The sequence below is a fragment of the Desmodus rotundus genome, chromosome 2, assembly GCF_022682495.2.
Source record: "Desmodus rotundus isolate HL8 chromosome 2, HLdesRot8A.1, whole genome shotgun sequence".
NCBI lineage: Eukaryota > Metazoa > Chordata > Mammalia > Chiroptera > Phyllostomidae > Desmodus > Desmodus rotundus.
The window spans coordinates 156,084,215-156,097,262 of NC_071388.1; the positions used below are offsets into that span (position 1 = coordinate 156,084,215).

Below are 13,048 nucleotides of genomic sequence, written 5' to 3' on the forward strand. Positions count from 1 at the left end.
TCAATTCAACTAACATCCTTTAAAAAAATCACATTGTTATAAGTTTTAATAAATACAGTAAAAACAGCTGGCATTTAAAATACTGAACTTAAGTCTGGAGTTTATCCATAAACAATCTCCTTTTCATTTGCTTTCTCTTTTGGGTACATTTGCTCAAGTATTTGCTCTATGAAGTGAACTCTTTCATAGATATCATGTAAAAACTATATAAATATTTGACTCATTACAGAAGCGACTGGAAGAACTGTACCACATAATTAACTAAAAAGTAACTTAGGATGCTGAGGGGAGGGGTGTATAAGGGGACTACATGGTAATGTAAAAATATATGTATAATAAAGATTAAATTTTAAAAAGTAACATAGAAAAATACTCTGCATTTTGTAAAATAGAGGCTGAAGAAAACCAAAGAAATATCATCTTATATAGAACTCCTACTAGAAATTTTATAAATGTATATGCAGGATACATATTATATTTGCCTCACCGGTTGATTTTCAGCAAGTCTGGTTGGGATAAGGCTATCACTATAGATAAACATCAACAAAAGAATTAATGTATCCACTGGTTTAAAAGATTTTTTTGAAAAATAATCATATTTCAAATTACATTATAATTTAGAGATTACACAATTTAAAAAGGAAGAAAGGGAACTTCTGGTCAGATGGCAGCATAGGCGGACATGGCTTGCCTCTTCGCACAATCACATCAAAATTACAACTAGAATATAGAACAACCATTACTCAGAACTGTGAGAAATGGGGTTGAATAGAAGTCTGACAACTACGGAATTAAAGAAACCACATCCAGCCAGACTGGTAGGAGGGATGCAGATGCGAAATGGGCTGGTCCCACCCCACATGTGGTGGATAAAAATTCAGGAGGGATATTTTGGGAGCAAGGAGTCCTAGCTCCACACCAGGCCCCCCAGTCCAGGGTTCCAGTGCCAGGAAGATAAGTCCCCACAACCTCTGGCTACAAAGACCAGTGGAGATTGAGTCAGTGGAAGAAATTGATGGAGCCGCAGTAGTTCCCTCTTAAAGAATGCACACACAGACTCTTTTACTCAGACTCACTCCCTCTGAGCTCCAGCAGCAGGGTAGCAGCTTGAAAGGCACCAGTGGCATATAAGGAGAAACTGAAGTGTCTGGTATCAAGGTGAGCAGAGACCATTGTCCCTTTTCTAAACCCTCCACCAACAGAGCCAATGAGCTGGCAAGCTGGTGACATATTTGAGACTCCATCAACCTGGCTAACATTGTTTGCCCTGCCTTGGAGATGCCCAGAGACTTACCCCACCCAACTTATGGGTCCACCCAACATGCTTTTCCATATGCATGGCTGGTCTTGATTATGCTGAACAACTTCCTAAATCCTCTTAAACAAGCAATAGCTGGCTTCAGTGAGCCCCAGCCAGCCTAGATTCACAGCTTGGCTTTGCCTGGGAATCTCCAAGACCAGCATAAGTAGCAGCCATCTCAGATTCCTTTATAGCTCAGGCAGGGTGGTCCCAGGCAAAACACAGGTGGGGGCTGATCTTGGCCTGCAATGCCCAGAAACCCCAGGGCCAGTGCACCCGGTGGACAGCTACCGACCACTTTGGAGCGGTACAGTCCCTGCACAACTGATCATCCATGGAGGGCAGAGGTTGGTGGTCAGTGGTCACAGCCAGTCCTTGCAGCTGACTGGCCTGGTAAATCCCTTTTATTGACCTGCCAACAGCAACAAAGGCTCAACTACAAGAGGAGCCCACATGAAGCCCATCTACTACAACAGTAAAGTATCAAATCAATGATATGGAACATAAGGAAGCAAAGAACAACCAATCAGAACAAGAAGAAGAAGAATCCAAAAAAATGAGGATAGTAAAGCAGCTTCGGGGACAACTTCAATAGGGGTGCCAGAAGGAAAAGGGAAAGAGCAAGAAATTGGAAATCTATTCGAATAATAAAAGAAAACTTCCCTAATTTGGTGAAGGACGTAAGACATGCAAGTCTAAGAAGCACAGAGAGTCCCAAACAAGATGGATGCAAAGAGGCCTATTCCAAAACACATCATAATTAAAATACCAAAGGTTAAAGACAAAGAGTCTTAAAAGCAGCAAGAGAAAAGAAGTTAGTTACCTACAGGGGAGTTCCCATGAGACTGATTGTCAACCAATTTCTCAAAAGAAACCTTTCAGGCTAGAAGGGATTGGCAAGAAATATTCAGAGTTGTGAAAAATAGACCTACAGCCAAGATTACTCTACCCAGCAAAGCTATCATTTAGAATCAAAGGGCAGATAAAGAGCTTCTCAGGCAAGAAAAAACTAAAGGATTTCACCATTACTAAACCATTATTATGTGAAATGTTAAAGGGACTGATTTAAGAAAAAGATGATCAAAACTATGAACAATAAAATGGCAAAAATACATATCTATCAACAATTGAATCTAAAAACAAACTAAGCAAATAAGAACAGAGAGAATCATGGATACGGAGAATGTTTTGATGATTGCCAGATGGGAGGGTAGTGTAGGGGAATGGGTGAAGAGGTGAGGGGATTTAGAACTACAAATAGGTAGTTACATAATAGCCATGGGGACGAAAAGTAGCGTGTAGGAAATGGAGTAGCCAAAGAATGTATACACATGACCCATTGACATGAACAATGGTGGGGGCATCACCTGAGGGACTGGGGGCTGCTGAGTGGAGGGGGAGGAAAAAATCAGGACAACTGTAATTGCATAATCAATAAATATAATTAAAAATAAATAAATAAATAAATAAATAAAAGGAGGGCAGTAAAAAAATTAAAAGGAAGAAAGATGCCTTTTCTTTAAGCCTCCTTTGGAAATTAAGAATAGCCACCAGTCCCCAGGTGTGAAATAGTTGTCTCAATGATAACACTTGGTCATAACTCAAGAAAGAAGTATTTAGACCTTTCTGGAAAAGTACCACATAATGGAAAAAAAAAAAGAAAGAAAGACAAGAAACAACCTCTAGTAGAATTCTTTGGTGTACAAAATCAGCAGAAAATGATTATCCATAATGTTGGCAGTTTTCTCATTAAGCAAGAGGCCAGATCTGGGCCTGATATACAAATGTATTTATCATTATTTTTTAAAATTATTTTTGTATTGTTTTCCATTACCATTTAACTCCCTTACACCCTCTTCCACCTCCACCCACTCCCTCTGCCCCGTGATCACCACACTGTTGCCAGTGTCCATGAGCCCTTTTTCTTTTTTGCTTGATTCCTTTACCCCCTAATTGCCCCCTCCCCCAGAGCTGTCAGCCTGCTCTCTATCTATGATCTTTCTGAATTGATCTTAATGATAAATAAATTTGTGTTTCAGGCCCAGATCCAGCCTCTCACTTAATGAAAAACAAACAGGCATTCTCACTGAAGTCTGGAACAGACAGGGATGTTTATAACCACTCTTTTACATTGTGCAAAGTTTTATATTGCATTAGCAAATAGACACAAGAAAGAAAATAAAGGCATAAAAGTTAGAAAGAGGCAGATAAAGCTATGTCTATGAGAAGATGTATTCATTCATTCAAGAAGCATTGATTCCATACTATATTCTACATACTGGTGAAAAACATACTAAAAATCCTTTCTGTTTATAGAGCTAACATTCTAGTAATAGGCTATTATATGACTACATACCAGGGAAATTAATGACAAACAATATGAAATGTTAGCATAAAGTTAGTAGCCATATATACATGCAGACAATAAGCATTAGGAAATATAAGAAAAGTCCTTATTTACAGTAGAAACCAATGAAGATAACATTCCCAGGAAGAAATGTAACAAAGATATGTAAGGTATGTGAGGACATTTCACACACTGTTAAAGGACACAAAAACCAAATTGAATAAAGATGTTAATTCACTCTATGTTAAATTAAGAACTTGGTATAATACCATTAAAAATACCAGTAGACTTTCTTGTTTGACCATTTGTTTATATTTTGAAACTGGAAAGCTAGTGCTCACTTCAGCAGCACATATATTACAATTGAAACTAGGCAAGCCAATTCTAAAGTTCATACAGAAAAACAAATAAGGATTTCTGTGTAACCTCACTGCATGTACCTGCACAAACATAATAGAACAATGGAAGCACAGATCCAACTTCTCGTGGGAAAAAAGATGAACAATGGTATTGGGCTATCTGGGTAGCCATTTGGAAAGAAAGTTAGATTCATACCTCCCTCTGCATACAGGATATATTCCAAATGCACTAAAGATTGAATGCAAAAAGCAAAACTATAAATGTATTGGAATCAAATTGTAAATGTGGGAGAATGTCTTGGACATTTGAAATAGGGAAGTATTTTCTAATTATGACCCCAGATTCACAAGCTATAACAGAAGCAATCGATAAATTCAAATGTTTTTTTTCACGTAATAAAGGTGTTTATTCTCGGGGGGGAAAAAAAAAAGAAAGAAAGAAACATGCCTGAAAGGATGCTTACAATATATTAATTGTGGCATGGAAGGTAAAAAATGGCCAAGAATTTCTTGACACCCCTATTATTTATTTATTTGTTTGTTTGTTTGTTTATTTAATAGATTATGCTATTACAGTTATCCCATGTTTTTCTCCTCTTTATTTGCCTCCACCAGCAACCCCCTTCCCACCAGCATTCCCCCACCTTACTTAGTTCATGTCCATGGGTCGTACATATAAGTTCTTTGGCTTCTCCATTTCCCTACTATTCTTAATGTCCCCCTGTCTATTTTGTACCTACCATTTATGCTTCTTATTCCCTGTACTTTTTGCCCCATTCTCTGTCCTCGCCCTCCATCCTGCTGATAACCCTCCATACAATCTCCATTTCTGTGATTCTGTTCTTATTCTACTTGTTTGCTTAGTTTTTGTTTTTGTTTTAGGTTCAGTTGTTGATAGTGGCGAGTTTGTTGTCATTTTACTGTTCACATTTTTGATCATCTTCTTTTTCTTAGATAAGTCCCTTTAATATTTCATACAATAAGGGCTTGGTGGTGATGAGCTCCTTTAACTTGACCTTATCTGGGAAGCACTTTATCTGCCCTTCCATTCTAAATGATAGCTTCCTGAACTTCCTGGAAATCTATTTCCTTTGCCATATTAGGAAAGTTATCCTTCATTATTTTTTCAAATAAGTTTTTAATTTCTTGCCCTTCCTCTTCTCCTTCTGGTACCCCTATGATTTGGATGTTGGAATGTTTAAAGTTGTCCTGGAGTTTCTTAAGCCTCTCTTCATTTTTTTGAATTCTTGTTTCTTCATCCTGTTCTGGTTGAATGTTTATTTCTTCCTTCTGCTCCAAGTCGTTGATTTGAGTCCCAATTTCCTTCCTGTTTCTGTTCATTCCCTGTACATTTTTCTTTATTTCACTTTGCATAGCCTTCACTTCTTTCCCTATTTTGTGACCATACTCAGCCATTTCTGTGAGCATTCTGGTTACCAGTGTTTTGAACTCTGCTTCTGATAGGTTGGCTATCTCTTCATTGTTTAGTTCTATTTTTGGAGCTTTGATCTGTTCTTTCATTTGGGCCATATTTCTTTGTCTTGGCATGCCTGTTATGTAGTAAGTAGTGGAGCCTTAGGTATTGGCCAGGGTGGGGCAAACCACGTCACTGCATTTGGTGCTATCTGTCGGGGAGGGGTCCGAGAGGGGACAGTGCCACTTGTTCAGCTCTCTGCCTTTCAATTACTTTCCCCACTACCCACAAGCAAATTAGGCCCTTCTAGCTCTCATTCCCAGGTGGGTGGGTTTGTGTACATTCTAGGACCCTGTGGGTCTCTCCAATGAACTCTCCTGTGAGGCTGGGAGTTTCTCCCACTGCCACAATCCCTGCTGGTTTTTACAGTCAGAGATTTTGAGGCTTTATTTCCCTGCACTGGAACCCTGGGTCCCTGGGTTGCATGGTTGTCTCGCTCCCCAGTTGTTCCTCCTGGTTTATCTGCATGCAAATGTGGGGCCACAGCCATCTCCCCTGCCCTAATTCTCTAGCCGCTGCCTTGACAGGAGTCCTCTATGTCTTGGCTGCCCGTCCTACCTGTCTGGATGAATGTTTCTTCTTTAACTCCTTGGTTGTCGGACTTCCATACAGTTTGATTTTCTGGCCATTCTGGTTATTTTTTTATTTTAAATTTGTTGTTTCCTTCTTTTGGTTGTGTGAGGAGGCAAAGTATATCTACCTATACCACCATCTTGGCCAGAAGTTACCAAACACGTTTTTTAAAAAAAACTTCTGAGATTTTCCTGCCAATGTTTTCCTCGAGGACTTTTATGGTGTTACGACTTATATTTAAGTCTTTTACCCATCTTGAATTTATTTATGTGTATTGTGTAAGTTGGTGATCGAGTTTCATTTTTTTGCATTTAGCTGTCCAGATCTCCCAGCACCATTTGTTGAAGAGGCTATTTTTGCTCCATTTTATGCTCCTGCCTCCTTTGTCAAATATTAATTGACCATAGAGACTTGGGTTTATTTCTGGGCTCTCTGTTCTGTTCCATTGGTCTATGTGCCTGTTTTTATGCCAGTAACAGGCTGTTTTGATTACAGTAGCCTTGTAATACAGTTTGATGTCAGGTATTGTGATCCCTCCTACTTTGTTCTTCTTTCTCAAAATTCCTGCAGCTATTCGGGGTCATTTATGGTTCCATATAAATTTCTGAAGTGTTTGTTCTATATCTGTGAAATATGTCATGGATACTTTAATAGGGATTGCATTGAATCTATAAATTGCTTTGGGTAGTATGGCCATTTTGATGATGTTAATTCTTCCAATCCATGAGCATGGTACATACTTCCATTTGTTTGCGTCTTCCTTAATTTCCCATCAGCAAATGAGTGGATCCAAAAACTATGGTACATTTGCACAATGGAATTCTGTGCAGCAGAGAGAAAGAAGGAGCTTATACCCTTTGCAACAGCATGGATGGAACTGGAGAGCATTATGCTAAGTGAAATAAGCCAGGCAGTGAAAGACAAATACCATATGATCTCACCTTTAACTAGAACCTAATCAACAAAAGAAAAAAGCAAACAAAACATAACCAGAGACTTTGAAATTAAGAACAATGTAACAATAGCCAGAGGGGAGTGGGGAGGGGATAGTGGGGAGAGGTGTTTTCAGGAACTACTGTGGAGGACACATGGACAAAACCAAGGAGGAGGATGGAGGCAGGGGAGGGAAGTGGGTTTGGCTGGGGTGGGGTAGAGGGTTGGGGAGAAAATGAAGACAACTGTAATTGAACAACAACAACAAAAAATGCTATAAATAAATAAAAGAAGTTATACACCATCAAAAAATAATAATAATAAAAAAACTTCTGCAAGAAAAAAACAAAAAAATACCATAAGTTAATTATAAAACACAGATGGCACATTGGTACAAAGTATGCAGCCTGTGGTACATACAAAGGTTTAATTGAAGAAATTAAAGAATAATTAAAGAAATCCTACACATTAATAAAGAAAATACCTACAGATGAAGAAAAAAATGGACAATATATTGAAAAGACTTTGTAAAAGTGAAATACAAATGCTTTTTAAAACCCATAAAAATGTGTTTCTCATAAGAAGAGGAATCAAATTTAAAATTATACAGAGATACTACTTTTTATATATTAGACGAATTAAATTGAAGTGTGATAATATACTCTGTTGATGAGACTTTGGGAAATGAGCACTCTTGCTTGTGTGAGAGTGTTAGTTGCTGAAATTATTAATAAAGATGATCTTTTAATATCTAAATACATCGCAAATGCATAGACCCTTTGATCTGCAATGTTAACTTCCAGGAATTGATATCCATGTATAAAATGGCCTGTATAAAATGGCCCATGACGTGGTTATTTATTGCAGCATTGTTTATACTAGCGGAAGTCTGGAAGCTAGCTCAATGTCCATTCATAGGGGAGTGGATAGGTAAATTATGGCATATTCTTATAGTTTTACAAAAGAAGGAGGGCATTATTCACAGTGTGATGATGGAAATATTCCAAGACACATTGTAAAGTGAAAGACCCAAAGTTCAAGAATGATGTTTGTGGTATGCAACCATTTATGTGACACACGGGGGGGGGGGTGTTATAAGAATACATATTCAAATCTGCTTGCAGTAGCCTAAAATAACTCTGGAAGGAATCTGATTTAATAACTGGTTACCTGGTAAGAAGGAGAAAGTAGGAACTAGAGAGTAGGAACAAATTAGCAAGGCAAAATGTTGGATAATTTTCAATTTGTGAACCATGTGAATGTTTTACCTGGTCAATACACTTAGGAAATAAATTGAAATGAAAAATGAATTTCTTTAGGAAACTGGTATGTCCAAGGTACATTGTAGACTGTAAATTTTCTCTCTCCCACATTTTTTCATTGAGAGACATGAGAGGAGAGTGTAGATGGTGTCATGACTACCAATAAAAACACCTCAAAGTACATGCCTTACTGAAAGTTGGCAAATAACTTTTACAGACACAAGCTCAGCACATTTTACGACCCTAGTCATAACATGAAGGCCGTTGGCTATGTTTCCTGCAGGTCTGACACCTTGAATTGATTGAGATGCTTTAAAAGGTGTCAGGTGAATATTCTACCTTTATAACTTGAAAGCTGAAAGCTGGTCAGCCTGCCTTCCCCATTCTGGGTTATTTCCTCTGGTCATTAACATCTCCTTAATATAAAAGCAAAGGTGGAATAGATAAAGAATAGAACTGACTTGGTTCAGTTGTGTTGTGTCACGGTTCACCTTCACATCATTTTTGGCAAGGTGTCCTCTAAGATATTGAAGACACCAGAACTAACATTTGCTGAATTTTACATACATTTTAAAAATTTGGTCCTCACCACCATCCCATTTAGGCGGGTAATAACCTTTATTTTAAATAGGTGAGAAAACCAAGGCTAAGAGGGGTAGCTCCCTGGAGTGAGAAATTGAACCTATGTCTGTCGTCTCCTAATGTTACAGAAATTTGTGAGACATGGAACAATTATCATCACATGGCAAGCATAAATTGTGCCTCTTTCCACTTTACCGAGTTTGTGCCTCCAAGTAGTGCAGAATCCTTGTGAAAGGTTTGATGGGAATACGGTCAAAAGCAATGACCAGGAAAAGGAATAGAAGAAAGTATGAAGGACAGAGGGAGAGGAGAGAGAGGAAAAGAAGAAAGAGAAAACATATTTTGTAGTGGAATTGGTACCTTAGGCTAAGGTAGGTATTTCAGGATTATTCCAGGCTTTTTGTTATACTGAGATGTGATAATTAGATATAGTGTTTTTTTCTCCCTGAGAAAGTAAAAAATGGAAATGATGTCTCTGCAAATTCAGCTAAGGTGGCCTTTACCTCTGTGTTGCAGAAAACTTTGTAGATGAACTTCGTTTTGAAACTCCTTTCCCTGGAGGGTAATGGAGCTGACTCAGTCATTTGGCTGTCCCATTGAATCGCTGTTGCTGATAAGAAGTACAAGCATTAGAACAACATTCATATTTTTCACTGTTGTTTCACAATGAATAACTTTTCTTTCCTAACTGGTTATTTACATTCACATGGCTAATGGAAGGCCTATGTCGTCAATGGTAAATGTAGAAATCTCAGTACAGATAGTAAATATAGGAGGAAAAAAGCTCAAGGGCATATCTGTTTATGGTGATGATGAAGGTGATTTTCCTGGTACCTTGTTTCATAGCATCCTGATGAAAAGAGGTTGGAGGGCCTGTCCAAACAGCTGGACTGGGATGTTCGCAGCATTCAACGCTGGTTTCGACAAAGACGCAACCAGGAGAAGCCAAGCACGCTGAAGAGGTTCTGTGAGAGCATGTAAGTTGCTGTGTTTCTCTTTGAAAGAAAAATCTGTGTAGTAACTCACACCATCCTTGAGGTAAAAAATAAAGGCTTTGTACAAGTACCAACAACCTCTAAAAAGCATGCCGTGTGGTGGAAAAATAGTTCATAGCAAACTGGGGGAGTAGTGGGTACAAATTTGTGATTTCCACTTTGGATGCAGGAAATGAAGTTGGCTTTTTCATGGAGTTTCTACAAAGTAGGCATATTACAGGGCCTCCATTGGTGTTTTCAATCAACCACTTTGGAAAAATAGCATTAAAAGCCATTATATTTATCGTTGGAATTTGAATAGAGCAGACGTGGTCGTGATGTTCTTCCCCCTGATAAACATTGAGAGACTAGGATATATTATTAGAGGGTCATGCTGATGGCCTATATTCCTGGAGATTTAAGAAATTACTGTATCATATTCCTGGGTGAGTTTCATAAAGCATTGCTTGAAGGTGGGAGATGGAATGAAAAGCTCTTCTATTTCTGAAATGTGAACTTTATGGAAGGTAAATTATATAGCAATGACGCTGTTAAAAATCCTAAAAGACCCACAGAGAACTCTTCCAGCACAGTGATATTGGACGTGGTGACACCCAATACACTTATCTATAGGAAAGTTAGAGACAGGCATGTTGGAGCAGTGAGCACACCCCCCACACAGGGAAGATTCTGCCTCGTTGCTCTATTTGGTTTTCATCCTCTGGGACACAACTGCACCTTTGTTCTTTCCCTTTGGGAGCTGTTTCCTGACACCTGGTCATTTAACAGTAATGCTGTCAGTGTAGCTCCCTCTGTTGCAGTTAAAGTAACATTTTCAGGTTTAGCTTTCAGTTATGCCCAAACCATATTTTAGCAATTGCAATCTAAAGCTTAGAGGGAAACGTTCTCTTATAAGAGAATGAGTGAGAGGCAGAAAGATATCATAACTCCTAGGGCTGGATAAATGTGAGGAGCATAAATAGGGTCTTCAAGAGGTCAGACTATTTATAAAATTAGGAAAAACAACCTAGTAAATACAAACTGAAAAGCCCTTCCTATCATTGAAGTTAGTGGCAGTTTATGGAGGAAGGATTTATGCATCTGGGCTCCTTCTCAGAAGCTCGAATTGCTTCTGCCTGGTCCTGTAACACATGCAAAGGGCCTGGGCTCCATCCTTGACCTGCAGGTCCAAGCAGGGGTGAACTGGGGTCTCAGCATATGCCCATGTACTAAAACTCATGGGCCATCTGCTCCAACTCCAACTAACTTCTTTGGTAACTCAGAGCTAGCCCTTTCTCTACTATGCTTAGTCTACACCAGTATGTGTAGGAATCAATCACCTGGGTCTTGTTAAAGTGCATATTCTCATTCGGTTGTTCGGGGATGGCAGCTGAGACTGCATTTTTAACCAGTTTCCAGGCCATGCTGCTGGTCCATGGACCGCACTTTGAATGGCAAAGATCAACACTATACCAAAGACTATGGCTTCTCCATGAACTCACCTGGCAACCATGCAGGTGATACCACAATCACCTGCATGGTCACAGTTACAATTAGTTGCAAATATTTCTAAGTGATTACTAGAGGCATGGCAATGTGAAGGCACAATGGGCTGTGAGGTGGGTGCGTAAAAGTATTGATTATGATCTCTTCCCTCAGAAAGCTTATTATAAAAGTGTCAGGTAATACATAATATCTGAATATGTGAAGGTCAATGAAAGGCATTAACATTAACCAGATATGCACGCTACACGATTGGTGTGCACGGTAAGTACCTGAAGATTAAAGGATACAGATCAGTTGTGGGTTAAAGCACACACACGGGTTGCTGGGACTAGAACCGCATCATCACCAGTGACCTTTGCTCTGTTGCAGAATGCTCTGCTGATGAGCTTTGTTTTGAAACTCTTCTTCCTTGCCCTCCCAGTTGCCACTAGGTTCTCCTGCCTTTCTGATGGCTTTTGTTTGCATCATTTATTCTGTATTTTCTCTATGGTCTTTCATGCAGATTCAGTCTTCACCCTCTTATTTCCCTCATTCTACCTTCCATCTTTTGTGTAGAGGTTTTTTTCTTCTCACCAACTTCTTCCAAAACCAGGGGTTGAGTGCAAGTGTTTCTTCTGAGGGATCTCCAATGGGCAACTCTGATTTGCTTGTACTCCTGACTCTTTTTTGCTCCTATTGTTTGTATATTTCCATTCTGTTCCAGGCTGGAAATAACCCGAGCAGCCCCTGAGATTTATTAGTTCGCTGTAAATCCACTGTGGTGGCCCCAGTCCTAATGGTTCTCTTAGGTCTCATTGTTTATCTCATGCTCATAGATATTTTGTTTGCTAAAAAAAATTACATTTTCCTAAAACACTATTATCTCCATGGTGATAATAGTGTTTTAAATCTGCTGCCTTAAAACCTTAAATGATTTTTCTACAACTAGAGGGTCAGTATTAGGCTCCTTCACCTGATAGCTAGAGGCTGACCTTCATCTGTGGGATATCAGCCACCCGGATGACCCCTTCCTTCTAGAGGGCTGTGTTTTCACGATCTATACTTTGTTCATTCCTGCCTCAGTGTGTGCTGTGCTCCTGATCTGGAACATCTACATTCCTCTGCCCTGCCCATTTCTCCCACATCCATTCTCCAAATTCCAGGCCCTCGGGATGTGGCATGACTGTTGGGTCAGGAGTGAGCACTACTTCTTCTGAATTCTTGCAGTCCTTATTGTAAGTGCTAGGAATTGAATACTGAATCATGTGTTTTCTCTTGATGTTATCTTTCCTTAGGTCATCTATATAGTTTCATTCTAATTATATCATATGTGCTCCTTGAGGGCCCAAGAAAACACCATCTTGTTTTTCTCAAATTTTTCTCAGCCTTTACCACGACATATAGACTCTGCTGAATAAATATTTGTCAAATGACTGGATGTTAAGATGTCTTTGTTTTGGAAGGATTTGCTGATCTAAGTTGGCATCCTGCCCCTTGCAAATGAAGAGTGTCTAACATACAATGACTTAGCTTAAAATTCATCTGGGCAAATTACTCAACTGTAGAGTGCTCCAAGCCAATTTCAAAAGTAGAAATCGTGGGGGAAGAAGAGGATTGCCAAGGAGCACCTTAAGACAATACCACAAAAAACAAAGCAGAATTATATTGTCTGTGCATGCACACATATATGTCACGGTTATTTGGTCATCAACTTAAAAACTGATCTGGGAAATCCATTCTTAACCAGGGATGCACTTCG

General features: G+C 39.1%; 1 protein-coding gene across 3 annotated transcripts in view; it reads left to right on the forward strand.

Moving 5' to 3' along the window:
* CERS6 (ceramide synthase 6) overlaps positions 1 to 13,048 on the forward strand; it is a 296,190-nt gene that overhangs the window by 98,111 nt on the left and 185,031 nt on the right. For all 3 annotated transcript variants that reach the window (XM_024579813.3, XM_045187450.3, XM_024579814.4), the window contains exon 3: positions 9,677 to 9,807. In XM_024579813.3, the coding sequence (XP_024435581.1) occupies positions 9,677 to 9,807 (131 nt within the window). The remainder of the gene's footprint in view (positions 1 to 9,676; positions 9,808 to 13,048) is intronic.